General features: G+C 40.4%; 1 protein-coding gene across 1 annotated transcript; it reads right to left on the minus strand.

Moving 5' to 3' along the window:
* Positions 1-1,141: 1,141 nt before the first annotated feature.
* LOC144370404 (ankyrin repeat domain-containing protein 34B-like) lies at positions 1,142-18,033 on the minus strand. The gene is made up of 4 exons (XM_078031138.1): positions 17,649-18,033; positions 16,555-16,684; positions 14,721-14,802; positions 1,142-4,400 (listed from the first exon to the last, which is right to left on the minus strand). The coding sequence occupies exon 4, from the start codon at positions 4,375-4,377 to the stop codon at positions 2,833-2,835; it is 1,545 nt and encodes a 514-aa protein (XP_077887264.1). The 5' UTR covers positions 4,378-4,400; positions 14,721-14,802; positions 16,555-16,684; positions 17,649-18,033; the 3' UTR covers positions 1,142-2,832.
* Between the last annotated feature and the right edge of the window lie 229 nt (positions 18,034-18,262).

Consider the following 18,262-nt stretch of genomic DNA (forward strand, 5'->3'; position numbering starts at 1 on the left):
AAAAAACAACAAAACAAACGAACAAACTGTAGAAATGGGCTGGGGTTGTAGCTCCAGTGAGTGCTTGCTCAGCACATGGGAGGCACTGGGTTCAATCCTTAGCACCAAATAGAAATAAATAAATAAAGGTATTGTATCCATCTACAACTAAAAAAAAAGAAAGAAAGAAAGATACTATAGACACATTCAAAGAAGGTACACAATATAAGGAGTTCTGGCACCAAAGAAGGCTATATAAACTCAAATGTTAATCTATTAAGAATTATGACTTCTCATTGGGCTAGACCCTTCTTGTTTTAATAATGTAGGTTTTGAGTGTACCTATAGTTCCAGCTATTTGGGAGGCTGAGGTAGGAGTATTGCTTGAGCCCAGGAGTTTGAAGTCAGCCTGGGTAACACACAGCAAGACTCATTTAAAAAAAAAAGTTTTATCATTATTCAGGTAAGAGTAACAACAAGACCCTAGGAAGTTAAAGCATCAGGAAATAAAAAAAATTTTAAAAACCTGAGGAATATACTTCTCATCACCCTCACTAGTTCATTCTCTCTCTCTCAAGTAAGCCATATGAGAATCAAATTGGATGCACATTGTCAACATTTGTCTCAGTAACTGAGACTGCCTGATGTCCTCTACTGAACAATTCTTACCATTAGTGTCAGCTACATTCTTGGAAGTACCAGTCCCAAGAGACTGAAAATGGTACCTGTAAAACTAGTTAAAGAAGTACCATCAGAATTTCACATGAAATCATACTTACATAAAGTTAAAAATATAATTTAAAATAGATCTTACACACACACATACACACACACACATGTACACACTGCAAATATCTGCACATTGGTATCCACAGTATATATTCCACTTAATGGAGTGAAAAGTCCCATGGGATAACTTTACAATTGGACTCCAAAAATCTCAGCACCTACAATGTTCTGAAGATGGCTAGCAGGTGAAAAATTCTTCCAAATATGGCCCCAAATTTTTAATCCCATAAAAATTTTGTCATGTTGGAATGAGAATATCAGATTTTTCTTGATTTTGTATTTCTTCAAAGTAACATATATGGCTGTTTCCATTGAAATTTGTAGAAATATTTATTATTAGTATTTAAGAAGTAAACATCAGCAATAATCAAAATGATATTTTAAATTTTTATTGATACCATTTTGTTTATGAACTAATCTATTTACATATTCATTTAAACTGTATCCTTACAACTTGAACACAAGCATTTTTCTTGACATTAACTCACAAAAAACATTTACCTACTTAAGAATTTCTGGTGCAATTTTAAGTTCTGAATAAAAATATTTCTAATGTGATGAATATTAATTTTTTCAAAACATCAAATGAAAAACCTCCCATTACTTTTTAAAATAAAAGCCACGAGACATAAATAATCACTATATACATTATAACTTGCTTTTGTCAAATTACCAAGAAGAGCATCATGCCTATTGTTAAGATCTCCCCCATTACAGAATGCAAAGCAATACTATTGTATATGACAATATTCTGGTTAGTACACTCAGGTTTTGTATAGTTTGGTTTATTCTGTTTTAGAATTGCTAGAAAAAAGTAAGTAATCTTTGTATAAACACCATACTTTAAAGTTATGTAGATAATGTAATCATTTTTAAATATTTTATAATAGTAGCATTTATCTTTTTAGAAGTTATGCATAGGTCCAAAAATACTACGTGATTAGAATGTCACACTGAGATTATCCTTATGTATCTTTATTATATGAATGTCTAATAACTGCATATTGAAATTAAAAGATATTGCTTAATATTGACCAAATATTTAATACATTTTGTCATTAAGTTTCTACTGGCTTTCTTAATTTTAAGTTTACCTAAACTAATCTAATAATTGGCCTTTCTTTTTTAAAATGAAACAAGCATTATTTTCTGTTTGTGATAAATGTCAACCTTTTTTTTCTTGTTGGTTGTTTTTTTTTTTCTTTTTGGAAGACAAGTATATATTGATGTAATTTAGGAAGAATGCTTTTTGAATTCTGTACTACCTTGTTATTGGAAACCTGTAGATGCTACTTCCAAAAATAACAGGAATTAAAAGATGTGGTACAAGAATAATACCATAAGACAGCAGTTGTATATAAGGTTGTTTAAAAACAACCAAAGCAAAATAAAAAGCACACAAAAAACTTGGCATAGGATATTAGTAGCTTGTAAAATCCCTGACTCTGCCAGATTGATACTGATTTAGCTGACACCAAAAATACGGGTGGCCTACTTTAACTATAGTGTTTTGACCTTTTAAATTTTTAAATTAACTCTTAACTTACCTGCAGTCAACATTTTTTTTTCAGAATTTGATCTTTCTTTCTTTGTACCTTGAGTTGATTGAAGTTAGAACATTTTAGAGCTGTCATTTTCTTTTATGCTTTTTGCATTGTGGAAAATCACCTTATTTGTTGACATAAAATGGTAAATAATTATGACTTGAAAACATTTTTTCCTAATAAAAACATTCTGAAAAAATTTTTTAAATCTTCAAAATATTGTGACCTTTCTTTGCTCATTTTTGTTTAAATGGAAAACCTGGACCACATGAAGGCTGATAAATATTGGAAGCTTTGAGGAAAAATAGCTTTCATTTTGTTTGAGAGAATTACCTTAGCAGAAGCTGTACAATATGCATATGTTCACAGTGCTTAATTCAAAACATAATATTTTAGTCTATCTAACCACAATGGGCTAACTAATTACAAGACATAAAAGGATGGACATTTAAGCTTTCTTTTCTAGGTGTGTATTTCTCTGACACAGACATCTGAAGACAATGTGTTTTGTAGCCTTCTCTTAAAAATTTACCAATTGCTTAATTTGTTCTGTTTGCAAAGACTGTCTCCTTAACAACATTTTTTTTTTACTTTTTAATTCTTTAGGGAAAATAGCAACTGTTGGCATAAGCACTTTTTGACCACAAGAAAGAAGGCTGCAAATCCTATTGTTGACATTGATATCTGAGATGGGAGGGTGAGGATTTACATTTAAGGGTGGCAGAAACCCAGGCCTGGTCTGCATAATATTGTGATCTAAAGGGAAAGCTCCAGAACCCCGCCTTTCTAAAACTGCAGGATTTCTCCTGCTCAGGGGCCCTGGGGGGATGGTCTCTGACAATTCTTTGGAGTCTGACAACAGTGAAGAAGATGGCAAGAGGATCTTCTTTTTTCCTATAAATGCTTTGCCATATTCTAAAGTTGGTGGAATAAGGCCTTCGGAGAGCTGGGAATCAGAGTTGTAGTGATTCGCCCCTGAGTTTCTTTTTTGAACTATGCTTCTCAAGGTGGAGGTAAATATTGTCTGGTTAGGATCTGGGTCCTGATCAACAGGAATTTCAGCACATGGCTGATTTCCATCTGGAAACAGAAATTGATAATTTATTTCATCATATGACATCTTCCTCAAACCAGCCTGATCAAAAGTTCTGAGCAAATGCGCAGTATCTTTTACATCAATGCTTTGGTGCCTTGTGATGAATCGCTTAGAAAGTGGCAGCCCATTGGTTTTGGAGAATTCTTCCTCTGGTGTAATATCCAGGAGCTCCTCTTGCAAGGAGGCCACTCTGTTCTGGTGCTTTAATAACGGGGTACTTTTGATCCAGGCTGGACCCTGGGATAGCTTGGGCCCATTAGGGGACACTGCAGGCTTCCTCACGGGAGAGCCTGGTTCCCAGGTATCATCACTGCTTCCACAGGCCTCCCGGTCTTTAAAGCCAAAAAGGGTCAGTTCAGTTTCAGAAAAATGTGAAAGTTGCGATGAGGCTGTTTTGATGTCTATCTCAGAAGGAGTGGTGCAGGTGGCTGCGGAGTGACACCCATCGATGTCTGCAGGAGGCATGTTTAGGTACTGTTTGGTAGTGTGCCTCCCAGAGGGTGATTTTGCAGTGGTTATAATGATGACCTCTTTCCCCTTTGCCTTGCAAGCACTAAGGAGAACTTTCAGGGTCTCCCTGTCTTCTGCATTTATTGCATAAACAAGAGCTGAGTAACCAGGATGGTCTTGCAAGCTGAGGTCAGCTCCACTCTTTAGGAGCAAAGAAACAACTTCTGGACCAGCTTTTTCTAAGCAAGCGTGCATCAAGGCAGTTTTCCCAGATTTGTCCTGTATATTGGGATCGGCACTGTTTTCTAACAGGTACTTCACCATTTTGGCTTTACTGACACTCTGGGGATCCACATGTTTGGTCTTACAAGCAATCATTAAAGGCGTTTCCCCGAGGTCATTGCTCTCATTGATGTAGGCACCACCTTCTAGCAAAAGTCTTGTGAGGCGAAGTCGGCTCTGATGGACTGCTTTGATCAAGGAATTTCCATCACTTGAAATTTTTGTACCTTCATCCATCTTCAAAAGTCAGAAATCAATAGCTGGTTATCAAAGAAGATGAAGACCAAAAGATTAGCGGGAATCAACGTCCCAATTTACATTCATTTTGTCACTCACAATTTCTGAAATAGGTATAAAGGGGACATACATTGGATTATGTTATTAACAAATGCAGAGAAAAATCATGAATTGCAAAGTAAATTTTAGAAAAGAAATGACCTTTAGGGAATTACAAACTAAAATGTATTTTTGAAATCATCCTTGAATATTTATGATGGAATGCCAACATGTTATTCCCTAAAGCTCATTTTTAAATAATAACCCACTTATTTTTTTACCTGTTAAAACATATTTTTTAAATTATTTTTAGTTGTAAATGGACACAATAGCTTTATTTCTGTGGTTCTGAGGATTGAACCCAGAGTCTCACACATGCTAGGCAAGTGCTCTACCACTAAGCTACAGCCCAGGCCTGTGGAAGAAAATATATATATATATATATATAATTTTTTGGTACTGAGGATTAATCTCAGGGGCACTCAACTACTGAACCACATAAATCCCAGCCCTATTTTGTATTTTATTTTTTATTTATTTATTTTTAAAAATATTTATTCTGAAGTTTTAGGTGGACATAATATCTTTATTTTACATTTATGTGGTGCTGAGAATCAAACCCAGTGCCTCGTGCATGCTAGGCAAGCACTCTACCACTGAGCCACAACCCCAGTCCTTATTTTGTGTTTTATTTAGAGACAGGATCTCACTGAGTTGCTTAGCGCCTCACTGTTGCTAAGGCTGGCTTTGAACTCGCAATCCTTCTGCCTTTGCCTCATGAGGGACTAGAACTACAAGCATGTGCCACAGTGTCTGGCAGTGAAAAGTATTTTTAAATGAATAATAGTAAAAAGTAAATTTAAGTAAAAATGCCAATGTTCTGTATAATTGCAATTGAATCAACTAAAATATAGCATGTTTGTAGTAGCTTAATGTAAAAGCTCTAATATTAAATTACTTAAACATGCCCTTAAATAATGCAAGTGATACTAGATTTTCAATTTGAAAGGCATTTTTATGTTTTGTTAGGTGATGAAAAATTATTTGGTCTACAAAACTTTAAGAGAGCTGACATGATGTCTGAAATTCACACTAAGCTAGCAATAGTGAGCGAGATTGTACATTTTTATTAATTCCATTATTTAAATTACATGCTGACTAGACTATGGTGTTATTAACAATTTCTGGGTTAATTTTTTTTTGTTCTAGTTAGTTATTCATGACAGTAGAAGGCATTTTGACACATTGTACACAAATGGAGCACAACTTCTCCTTCCTGTGGCTGAACATGATGCAGAATCAGACCAGAAGTACAACCATTACATGTATATAGGGTAATAATGTCCACCTCATTCCACCATCTTTCCCATCCCCATTCCCCGGTCCCTCCCCTCACTCCCCTCTGCACAATCCAAAGTTTGGGTTAAATTTTAATGGTACTTCATTTGCTCTAAAAAGGTCTTATAGGCAAGAAATCTGAAAGGAGCCCTGGAAGCTTGGTAGACTTAAAAAAAAAACATTGAAACTGAAAAAGATTTACATTTAATTTATTTAAATATTTTAAATTCAAACTCCTTCAATAGATCACTTTAGTCAGGGGTAATAATTATGCCTTCATTAAGGCTAAGGGAAATTTTGTCTTTTATTGATATTTAGATGTAAAATGGATGTCTATGTAATATTTAAATCTAATTTAATAGGGTAGTTTTTAGAAATTGAGAACTTATATTTATGCTAATCATTGACTTTTCTCCCCGCCCAGGACTGGGGATTGAAGGATTGAACTGAGACCCTTGCACATGTTGGCAAGTGCCTCATTACTGACCTACATCCCCAAACTTTTTATTTTGTTTTGAGATGGAGTCTTGCTCAGTTGCCCAGGTTGGCCTTGAACATGTGATATAATAACCTCTTAATAGAAAGAAAACACAGAGAGAGCAGAAAATTTAAAAAAAGAAAAATATAGACATGCACAGAAATTAATTCAATTGTTAGGTATCCATAAGCTCTTAAATGTACTGGGTACTGAGATGCAAAGACACAAGCCTACCCTGAGGAGTTCACAATCTTTGGAAAATACTGCATAGCTGGATTATTGTATAATCATCTGGCTACAGGAAGAATCATGACAACACAACAGCTTCAACAACTCTGAAACAAAGGGGGCTTCACAGAAGCCAGCCCTGGATCTGGGTCTTGAAGACTGTGTCAGATAGGGCTGTGAGTGCATCCAGGTAGTAGAGTGCTTGCCTAGCAATCCCCAACACTGCAAAGAAAATAAAAATTAAAAAACCAAAGAATTTGGCAGGCATACAAAAGAGAAAGAGAGAATTAGAGAACACTGTATGCAAAGACCCAGAGGCATACCACAGTAGTTATGAATTACAAAACAAACTCTGTTTACACGGATATACCCAAATTGAGCGAAATACTTTAGCAGATGGTTAGAGTTAGGGTTAATATGGCAGAACACACACAATTTTGCTTCTTCCTGACCAATCCCCACCGCACCACAAAATGAAAGAATTACCCCCCCCACCCCCAAAAGATAGAGGGAAAATGAAAGAAGGGGACAGTGACATTTTGGAAACTAGTAAGCTGGTAAGCCAGTAGCAACTGACTCTATCAACCTGAGAAAGCTGGGCCTTGAGTCAGCAACGATAAAGATAAAGCTGAGAACCAACTCCACACACACCGCGGAATCCTGAAGGCAGCAGCCAGAAGCTTTAGAACTGGGGTGACGATAGTGATGAAGAATTCATGGAAAGTAAGGAAGGCCAGGTGAAAAGCTGTTAGAGAAGTCTTGGGTCCTTGCTGCTGGAAGTGTGATCTCACCTCAGACCAGCAGCAAAAAGCTTACTAGACAGCAGATCTCAGACTCAAGCCCAGAGCTACTGCATCAGCACCTACCTCTTCACTAGATCCCATATGATTTGTGTGCACAGGAAGCATTGCCTTAGGTGGTTCCCACAACTCCAAGTCACTGGCAGTAGACCAGTGTCTCTCTCTTATTCTGGATGTCCAGAATGTTAGGGAGAACTTGACACAGGTATTGCCATTTTGAAACATATCCTTCATCTTCGAACAAGAGTCACCTCCCAGTTACTCTGACTAAACCCCCAGACAATACTCTGTCATCTTGGTTTGGCCTGAAACAATGACCACTTCAACAATGGAGGTGAGACCACAAGCATCCTTTCCTGACAACCCCCTACCAACAGCCTAAATGCAAAATTTCTCCCACTCTCTCAAGTCCCTATAATGACCCCAGGCTATAAGCAGAAGTTGGAAGACAGGTCTCAGTCTCCACTGGATCCCCTCCGCAGGTTTGTCCCTAATAAACCTGTTACTATTGGGACATCTCTCCCCCCTCTTTTCTTCATTTGGTTCTTTCCTTACACAGAGGTGTGCTGAAATGGTGAAACAGGTTTCTGGGTTGGAGACACTAGGCATATTTGAGAACAACAACAGAAAACCGGGAATAAGTGTTTCACTTTTTGACCACTGCCTGGGAGACTCCCTAGCTCAGTTCCAAAAAGGCTGGAAGCCATCCCTTACCCCTGCTATACTCTCCTCTCAAGAGCTGGATCTGCTAAGAGAAAACATCTAGGCAGGTTCCTCTACATGCCACCAGATAATCCCACAGTGAAGCTTACACGTGACAAGCCTCACCTGTGTGCTCGAAAACAAACCAAAGTGCCTCCTACACTGAAGACAGACATCATAGTAAAAGAAATAAGCAACTTGGAGAAAACAGATGTTAGGAAAATGAAAATTTCAAAACTCATTATCCTCACATGAACAAGATATTGTAACTGCATTATAAGAATAAAATCATATGAAAAAAAAGAATATTGAGATTCCATAAAAAAAGTTCTCAAAAGGCAAAAACACGATACAGATCTGGGAAATTCAACAGAAAAGCTGGATGAGAAGGCTGATAAGATCTCTAAAGTATCTCTTACTAGACAAAGGCACCATAAATATACATTGGAGAAAAGATAGCTTATTCAATAAATGGTGCTGGGAAAACTGGATGAAATTAAACCCCTATCTCTCACCATGCACAAAACTCAAAGTGGATCAAGGACCTAGGAATTAGACCAGAGATCCTGCACCTAACAGAGGAAAAAGTAGGCTCAAATCTTCATCATGTCAGATTAGGTCCTGACTTCCTTAATCATATTCCTAAAGCACAAGAAATAAAATCAAGAATCAATAAATGGGATGAATTCAAACTAAAAAGCTTCTCAGCAAAAGAAACAATCAATGAGGTGAAGAGAGAGCCTACAGAATGAGAGAGCAAATTTTTACCACACATACATCAGATAGAGAGCACTGATCTCCAGGATTTATAAAGAACTCAAAAAAATACCAAAAAATACAGACAACCCAATCAATAAATGCACTAAGAAGCTGAACAGACACTTCTCTGAAGAAGAAACACAATCAATCAACAAATATATGAAAAAATGTTCATCATCTCTAGCAATTAGAGAAATGCAAATCAAAACTACTCTAAGATTTAATTTCATGGCAGTTAGAATGGCAGTTTTCAAGAATACAAGCAACAATAAGTGTTGACGAGGATATGGGAAAAAAGGCACATTCATTCATTGCTGGTAGCAACCAATCTGGAAAGCTGTACGGAGATTCCTTAGAAAACTTGGAATGAAACCACTATTTCACCCAGCTATCCCTCTCCTCAGTCTACACCCTAAAGACTTAAAAACTGTGTACTATAGTAACACGGCCACTTCAGTGTTTATAGCAGCACAATTCACAATGGCTAAACTGTGGAAGCAACTTAGATGCCCTTCGATAGATGAATGGATAAAGAAACTCTGGTATATATACACAATGGGATATTACTTGGCATTAAAAGAGAATAAAATTATGGCATTTTCAGGTAAATGGATGGAGTTGGAGAACATCATGCTAAGTAAGCCAATCACCAAAAATCAAAGGCTGAATTTTCTCTCTGATAAGTGGATTCTGATCCATAATGGAGGGAGGGGGCATGGGGGTAGGAAAAATGGTAGAATGCAAAGGACATCATTACCCTAGGTATATGTATGACTGCACAAATGGTGCAACTCTACATCATATACAACCAGAGAAATGAAAAGTTGTGCTCCATTTGTGCACAATGAAATGAAATGCATTCTTCTGTCATATATAACTGATTAGAAAAATTTTTTTAATGTTAAGTAATTTTTTTAATTAGAAATTTTTTAAAATTATTGATAGTTGATTGCATGAAAGCTCTGTGTAAATTTAAGATAAAAAAAAGTCAAAGAGAAAAAAAATCTTTAAAGTAGTCAAACAAAATGAATAGAGTGGGGAAGACAATTAGAGGACCAGACCAGGAACTTCAACATTCAAATAATGGAAGCTGCATAAAGGAAAAAATACTGGAGGGCAGAGGTAGGAGCACAGGGGAGAAATCAACGAGATCAAGAAGAATTTCTATGTCCAAGGAACATGAATAACCAAATTAAAAGGGCTCTATTAGAGCATCCCACAATAAATGAAAGCCAACCATACTTATAACACCTGGTTGTAAATTTCTAAAACAGAGAAGATTCCACAGGTTTAGAGGTAGGGTTCAGGGAATGTGGTGATAAGTTTCATACTTAAGGATCCAGAATTACTATAGTTTCAGATCTACCAATAATAATGGTGAAAAACATTGGAGGAATAGCTTTAAAATTCTGAAGGAAAATGAACCTGTTTCAAATTCTATATTTAGCTAAGCCATTGGACAAGAACTAGGACAAACTCTCAAAAATTTACTGGAGGAGGTAATTGACAAAGATGAAATAGTGAAACAAGGAAAAAGGAGAGCATGAGACACCAAGGGCTAGACATCTTCAGGTAGGAAAGGCACCCACCCCCAGGAAAATGCTGAAGGGAAATGTTGGGATAATGAGTACCAAAGATACCCTCTCTAAGATCACTTGGTCATTTCTCCATCTGTTAGCAGAGGACCACATCCCAGGGGGAGCCTGCTCTCAGTTCTTGTCTTTGCTTGCTGTGTCCCAACCACGTCGCTCCTCTCTCTTCTATACTTGTCTTCTGTGGCAATCATGGTGCTCATTTCATCTCTAGTGGGCTTCAGAGGAGAAAGACTGAACAGCCCATTCATTCCCTTTAGATACCAGTACTGGTCTCACTGTGCACTGCCAGCAGCTCTGTAATGTTGAGCCCCACGCTTCCCAGGACCCACTCACTCTTGACCTTGCCTACAGGAGTTCTTGTAAGCACACCTGGACGTTGAGCCAGACCAAGATGCAGAGACTGTCCAATTTATCTTCTGAGAGCTGCCATCATATATTGGCAAATATTGCTCTTTCCTGATGTGTATAATTGTGTGCTTGTTGCCCAGTTTTTTTAAAGATACAATTATTTTACTTACAGATCATTTATAAGTAGGAAATTAAAATGAAAGCAAAAAAGAATGATAAACATAAAAGTTAAGAGAAAATGATCATGTTCTATTTCTGAATCTTGGTGCTATGTATAGGGGTGTCATTTTATTATTATTGTTTAAACGGTACCTATTTCATATACTCTTCCATATAATGCCACTCTTATCTATTTATTGTAAAATAAAACATGCATTCAGAAAAAAAAGCATAGCATACATGCAAAATTTACAGAGTCATACGAGGTCTTCTTTTTGCAACATAATTCATGGTGTTATCAATAGTATTTTTGCACAAACTTTCCATTGCAGTTGCCATGAAAGGAAGCATTCTGAAGAATAAACTTGTTCCTCTCCACTTTGGTATCATTCGTGATGCAAACAAAGAACAACTACTCAATAAATATATATGTAAACACAACAAAAGTAAACATTTTGATTTTACGTCCTCATTGTCACATTCTGTAAGAACTATTCCAGAGATAAACATACCTGTGACTCAGGAACATAGGAATTTAGAATCTACTAGTAGCTTGGGTTCCAACTCAAAAGATCTATTCTAAAGCAAAACATTTGAAAAGAGCCACAGTGAGAGAGCCATCATAAAAGATACTTCTTTTAGTATTTTTCATTTATAAATGCATTTAATACAGCAAAGAAATTTAGAGAAGTGATTTGGAACATAACATCGAAAATAGAAATCACCTAGTAACTAGTAACTAGTAATAAATCACCTAGTAATAATAGATACAGTAAATGGTCATTTTTAAAAATCTTTGGGAAAAAAGTAGCATTTAAGAAACACTGAAATATGAACAAGTTGCCAGGTACCATATTTTAATATTATACTTTCATATAGGGAAATATGCTTTCTATTTGGGAAATCTTGCTTTGGAGTTTTGTTGTTTTAAACTCTCATAAGAACCTATTTGGGAAGTCTCTGGACTTTTCAAGTAAAGGCCTTTGTCCACAACACTAAATCTGAACACTTCCCGTCAAAACTTTTCTTTCACTAAGATTGGTGTCAAGAGGTTCCAGGAGAAAGGGAGCTGGCAATAGGGGCAACCTGGATCCCTGAGTGGCACAGTGTCCACCTCAGTCCTGTGGAAAGCGGGATGCTGTGGGCTGCAGATCTTAAAGAAGCAAATAAATGGTATCAACTGGCTGCCTAAGTTATCTGTCATAAATACAATGGTAGATCCTCTCTCTCAAGGGCTGGAGGGCTGGCTAGCAAAAACAACTCCATGAGGTTTACTCTTTCTTCATTATGACGACTTTTGTTTTTCTTTCTAAGAGACAGGCCTCGCTATATTGTCCAGGCTGGCCCTGAACTCCTGGGCTCAAGCGATCCTTCTGCCTCAATCTCCCAAGTAATTTGGACTATAGATCCATATCACTGCAGCTGGCTATAATGACTTTTAAAGTCACTTGGTTTGCTTACTTTTTAACATTTAGTAGGACAATTCTGAACATTAAATTTTTCAGAGAAAAAAAAGCCATAGATATTTTATTCTTTAAATGTATAGTACATATTTGAGTCCCTAAGGTCACATTTTGTAATCAGTATCTTACTGGAATAATCTCCTATCATTAGGCCTTCATCCTCTTTCAAGTGTTTTTTTTTTAACCTTTCCTTATCTATTTGTACATCCAAAGTGCTGATATTCTGATATTTAAGTCTGACTTATTTTTCATAGAGCTAAATTTACTTTTTAATTAAGACCATTTCTCTTGCCTAGAATGTTCTTTTCTCCTGTCTGAGAGAAACATCCTGACTGAGCACCCAGAGCTGAGATATTAAAATTCAGTCAACTTCTTCATTATATGTAGTGTTTAAGCAACCCCCCAGTTCAGTTTTACTTTCCACACAGAAAACACTCCAACTGGAAGAAGTTCAGACTCGCAGGCCCAGGTTTCAATCCCGACACACCTACTAATGAGCTATATGTCCTGGTAAAGGCTCAGTCTATCAGAGTGTTGGGTTCTTCCTTGTAAGGTGCATCTGCCATAGACATGCTGGGACATGCTGGGACTAACTAAGTTGTTGGCCATAAGGAACAGCAGCCATTGAACTGCTTAGACATGTCTGCTTGCAATTGATAAAGAGCTATAAGGGGCACTAGCCATAGGCATTCTTAGCAATGACTGGTTACATATGATAGGGAGTGCAGCTCCATAAGCATGTGCAAAGAACATGTCCAGTTGCAAATATATTACCTCACTGGATATAACCAATGGACGTTGACTTTCACTGGGCATAACCAATCATCAAGGTACACCACCAACATGAAACTATATTTAAATTGCTGGTCCTGCCACATTGAAGTGTTTTGCTCTAAGAAATCAGTGAGAATGGCCACCTTGCCGTCCATCCCTGGACTGACTCCACTATTTCCTGACGTCTAGCCATCGGCTGGAGAGAACCACCAGACAAGGACAACGTCTGCTCTTTGACTAAGAGAAGTCGCGTGGCATTGGAGGTATTTGGGGGCTCATGGTTGCCCTAGGATTGTGTGATTTGTTTATAGTGTTTAATTAATGTGCTTTGAATGCTAGTTGGGGTACTCCAGCACACCCAATGAGCTTTGCATTAATTGTTTGTTTTTGGTGATTGGTGTGACCGAATATATGCTTGTATTTAAAGATAATCCACCTCTGAATAATTATTACTAGCGCTGCTCATGACATTCCCCTATGGAATGACAATCATAATATTCCATGTGGATGAAACATGAAATTAAACAATGCTAGAAGACTTTCTTGTGCCTTCCTACTCACTACATCCTTCTTAAATTTTTTTTTTTTTTTATTTCAGGGATCTGGAGATGTAGCTCAGTGATAGAAAACTTTTCTAGCACAGGCGAGGTCCTGGGTTCAATCTTCAGCAGCACATACACAAACATTGTCTCATAATTCTGACTCCTTTTATTTTTATCACATCTCTAACCTGAAGCCTATTTAAGTAACAGATAAAATACTAAAAATGCTTTTTCAGAATCTATAAATAATATTTTGTAAACATAAGTGGAATATAATCAGTGAGAAATGGAAAGAACATATCCTTTAAGTACATTTTCTTTATAATTTCTAAATCCTATGTTTTTATAAGACCTTAATGATTAAACAGTTGCACAAACATTTTTATTTTAAAGTTAGAATGTCTTTAACATCAATTACAATTCATCATGGCATTTTATCACAATCTTTCAGTATCTCTCTCTACAACCAAGACCCCATCAAAATTAGAACTACTTGGTTAATTTTTTAAAAAGATATATATATATTCTCAAGAACAAAGAAAATTAGAGGGGACGAATCATCAGATAAGTAATTTCAAATAAGCCCTGGAAGAGAGTTGAGCTGGTGGAATGGTAGATAGCTGCAAAATAAAGAGCCAGGGGAGGAGGCTCAAAGAGAAGGGAGCCCACCCATTAACAGGGCCCATAAAGTTGAGCACTCAGAGATTCCAAGCATTGCAGAAAGTGGCAGGGAGGCACAGGACTGAAGATGAGAGGACAGTTGAAAATCTGCAGACAGAGTACCTGGGCCTCCAGCTATTTCACCCTGTCCCAAGTAGCAGACAACTAACTGCAAGAAAACAAAGATTGATAACCTGAGCAAACTGATCAGAAAGGGTCTGAACTTGAAGGCAGCAAGCTGAAAATGTGGATAAAGTGAGAATCTGTAGGCTGAAAGTTGAGATCCCCAGTTCTCTGCCTGCCCTGCTACCAGGAGACTGGAAGCCAGGAAGAAAGAAAATCGTTGCATTTTAAAATTATGAGTCCTATTAAAAATATCTGTGGATAAATGAAGCAGTTCAAACCATAACTATACTCACCCTTCTACACACCCACTCCAAATGGAAATAGAAAGTTACCTGAAAACATTATTCCAAATTTCATACTTCACTTTTTCTCTTCTGTCCCTGGATGAGTCTCCTGGCAGCCAGCTGTCAGTTCCTACCAAAGGAAATCAAAGCTATTCAGAGGCACATAAACACCAATGATTTGCTGCAAGCATCTTTCTCATTTAGAGTCTAGTTTTTTAATTCCTTGTTAAGAAATCTCTACAGTGTTTGTTCAGTTTATCATATTTCACCAATTACGAGTTTGTAAAAGCGCCTGGAGTAGATTTTATGCATAGCAAACTGGTGGGTGTCTGTTTGTAGGATGGAGCCTGCCCTGCAGGCCCTTACCTGGTTCAGCCAGGCGAGAAGGCTAAGGAAGAAAAGAAAAGAAAAGGGAATTCTCCCAAGGTCCTTTGTCTTATCCACCTGCCTGTCAGAGGTTAAGTACACGTTTCTCTGTCCTTTCTTAACATCTCTTTGTCTCTTGGATGACCAGTTTGCTGCAGAGCATGGTTCTGTCTGGAGAACTTGACTCATGCAGTGTCTAACGTGACAGTGCCATTTTGGCTGAGGTACTTTAAAAGCTGTCTTGGAGGTGACAGGCTAGGCCTTTCCTATGGCTTTCTCTCCCAATATTTCCCTGTTTTCCTTTCATTAGGTCAAAAAAGTTGTTTTCCTTTGTTCCTTTTACTATACTTTCTAATTGGATCCATTATCCCACCATAAAGTTAGTTGTCTGGCTATGGTGGAGGAGAGAGGGAGTGAAACATCACAAATAGGTTTGAAGCTCAAATTCAGTCCTTCCCACTAACCCGAGTCCTGCCTTTATGCAGAAGAGGCAGCAAGGTGTGTGTGTCAAGAACCTGGGCTGTCTCTCTTCAAGTTACCAACCTTTGGGAAGTAATTTCTCACCCCTAAAATGAGGATAATATCTATGTCACAGTAGACAGTTCTAAGAATTTAAAAATACTCAAATATACTTGTTGCTGAAGAATTCAACATATGACAGTTTCTAAACATGCATCAGCAAATACAGGTCCTCTGCATGTGAATCCTCTGTGCTGGTGGGGTTGGACAATGAGGCCAAATTTCCTCTACCAATGGGTTCTCACCTTTTGTGGGCATAAACATCACAGGGAGAATCTGTTAAAAATAAGATTCCAGGCTCTATTCCTAGATATTCAATACCAGGTGCTTGCTGCCCACTTCAAGAAAATGTGGGGCAGTCTCTTCATTCCTATATGCTATCAACCCCTACCTCTAACTCTTACAGGTCTTCAAGTGGTTTGATGCTCAACTCCTCTGCGGGAGTGAAGGGTAGAGATGGTTAGCCCAGAAAGGAGTTAAGGGAGCCTTTTTCGGTTTCAGAGTACAGCCTTGAGTTAGAACAGGCCCTGGGGGTTGGAGGTTTGCTGCCTTGCTCTTCCCAAACAAGTCTGAAAAAACCTGGTCCTTTGGGGAGCCTAAGGCCAGGATGCCCAGGCCAACTTGGAGTAAGGAAAGCCTGCCAGCCACAATTAAAGCATGCCTCTCCTACCCAGCAAGATGCATCTGAGATTGTCCCAGGAAATGTAAGGGACTGGCCAAGAAGAGTGCTCTTCCCCAGCACCAGTTTCTAAGAATTATTGACAAAATGCCTAAGGGAAGGAGTAGCTAGTACTGTTCCCTACACATACCCACAAAGGGCTAGGTTATCTTCTATTACCTTGGGGCTGTCCCCAGGACCTTTAGGAAAAATCATTGGGATATATACACCCCTACATCTCTGAATAGATTCCCCCTCAATACACACACACATACACACACACACACACACACACACACACACACACACAGGTAACAGAGGGGTGGGTGGAGGACAAACCTGCACCTCCAATCTCAGGGAACCAAGATGACTAGATTTCCGAGCTATTGAGGATGCTGGCAGCGTCTCTGGATCCCCCATGGCGTCTCTTCAGGCTTTTCCAAGAACGGGAGGGAGCAAGCCCAAAGTGCTGTCAGAGAAGGGCAAAGGAAGGTGACTGGGGCGACAGCGTTGGGGCACGGATGGGGGCGGGGCGCATGTTTCTTCACCTCCTCTGTGAGCCAGGGCAGCGGCTGGAGGGCTGAAGCTATTGCCATCCACGAAAGGGGATTCTGACCAGGGCCCCTGAAGAGTGGTTTCCTCACCTCCAGCCCTCTGGGAGGATGCAGCCCACCCTTGGGGAATGGCGAGCCAGAGAGGACAGCCATTGCCCTTATCCCAGGGAAGGCGCACCTCTGCACCCCGGCTCTGCGTGAAGGGGGTCTCCAGCGCGCACATCCTTGGCACCAAGGATGTGCGCGCTGGAGAGCCAAGGGACCCAGCTGCCCACCTCTGTTTGACTCCGGTTGCTCGAGCCAGAGGCTGCAAAGGACTCCACAACCCACCATCTGCGCCCAGCCTGCATCTCCTGCTGCCCAGCGGCCCCAGGCACCTACGGAGACGCGCTCGAGCTGGACCCTCCGACCCGCGCGCTCCTGCGGCCGAGCGCGCGCCGCCGACACCCAGCAGTTCCGCGGCTCGGGTACATTCCCCCAGCGCCGTGAGGCAAAGAAGGAGGCGGAACCCGCATCCCGCGGGGTCCAAGCCCCAGCCGCCCCCCGCAAAGCGGGACCCGAGAACCGGCGAGGATTGCAGGAGGCGAGAGGGTATGCTCGGGCTGAGCGCACCCCGGGGTGGCGGGGCAAAGGCGCTGGGGAGGCCCGTGAAGCCCGTTGCCTCTCGGTGGGCCGGGTCTCATTCTTGGCTAGGGGCACTGCAGTGTCAGGATGCACGTGAGGTGCGAGATCCGGAGCCTGAGCTCGAGGGCGGGGCGCACGAAGGCCACGCGGCCTCGGGGTCTCGGGCTGCGCCCTCGGTGCCCTCCTCCCAGCAGCTGCCACGGCAACCCAAAGTTTCCCCAAGTGCAGCCGGCAGAGAAGGCGCCGCACACTGACCTGAGACTCTCTGTCGAGTTGGCAGCGGCGCCCGTCGCTTCCCTCAGGCAGCTCTGACCCTCCGAACTGGTGGCCCCAGGGAGCAAAGCCGGACCGAGCTGCCCACCCGAGTCTGCCGTCGGAAATGGGTAATGGTTTTTGGTCTTTAGCGGCGCCAATCTCAGATGCTAGTCGGTGCCTCCCCGTCCCCGCCCCTGGTTGGCAGAGAGAGGCAGGCGGCGGGCTGAGAAGCTTGGAGTGGGAGCCGGGAGGCGCGCACTTCGCCAGACGCTGGGGCTGTGCGGCGATTCCGCTGGGAGTGACGCGCGGACTTGGGGATTCGCCGCAGGTGGGGGCCGCGTGCCAGTCCAGTCCCGGGGGCCAGAGGTTTTTCTCCGAAGCTCCGCCTTCTGTTCTCATAAGCCGGGCCCCGCCCCTCCTCTGGCCACTGCGCTTTGGCCCCAAAGACTTGACTCGTCCTAGAGCTAGGGTGGTAGGGTCCCCAAGGCCCCTAGGATCTTTGGTCGGCTTCTGCGCCCCTTTTTCTGCCCAGCTCGTATCCATGCGGCTGGTCAGTGAATCTGCCCTCGCGGGACTCTGCTCTATCCTGATCACTTAGGCAATGCCAGAGCCTC

This window comes from Ictidomys tridecemlineatus, chromosome 14, assembly GCF_052094955.1.
Source record: "Ictidomys tridecemlineatus isolate mIctTri1 chromosome 14, mIctTri1.hap1, whole genome shotgun sequence".
Classification (NCBI taxonomy): domain Eukaryota; kingdom Metazoa; phylum Chordata; class Mammalia; order Rodentia; family Sciuridae; genus Ictidomys; species Ictidomys tridecemlineatus.

Coding starts and splice junctions, on each gene's coding strand:
- LOC144370404 (XM_078031138.1), bottom strand. CDS start 4,377: ATGGATGAAGGTACAAAAATTTCAAGTGATGGAAATTCCTTGATCAAA.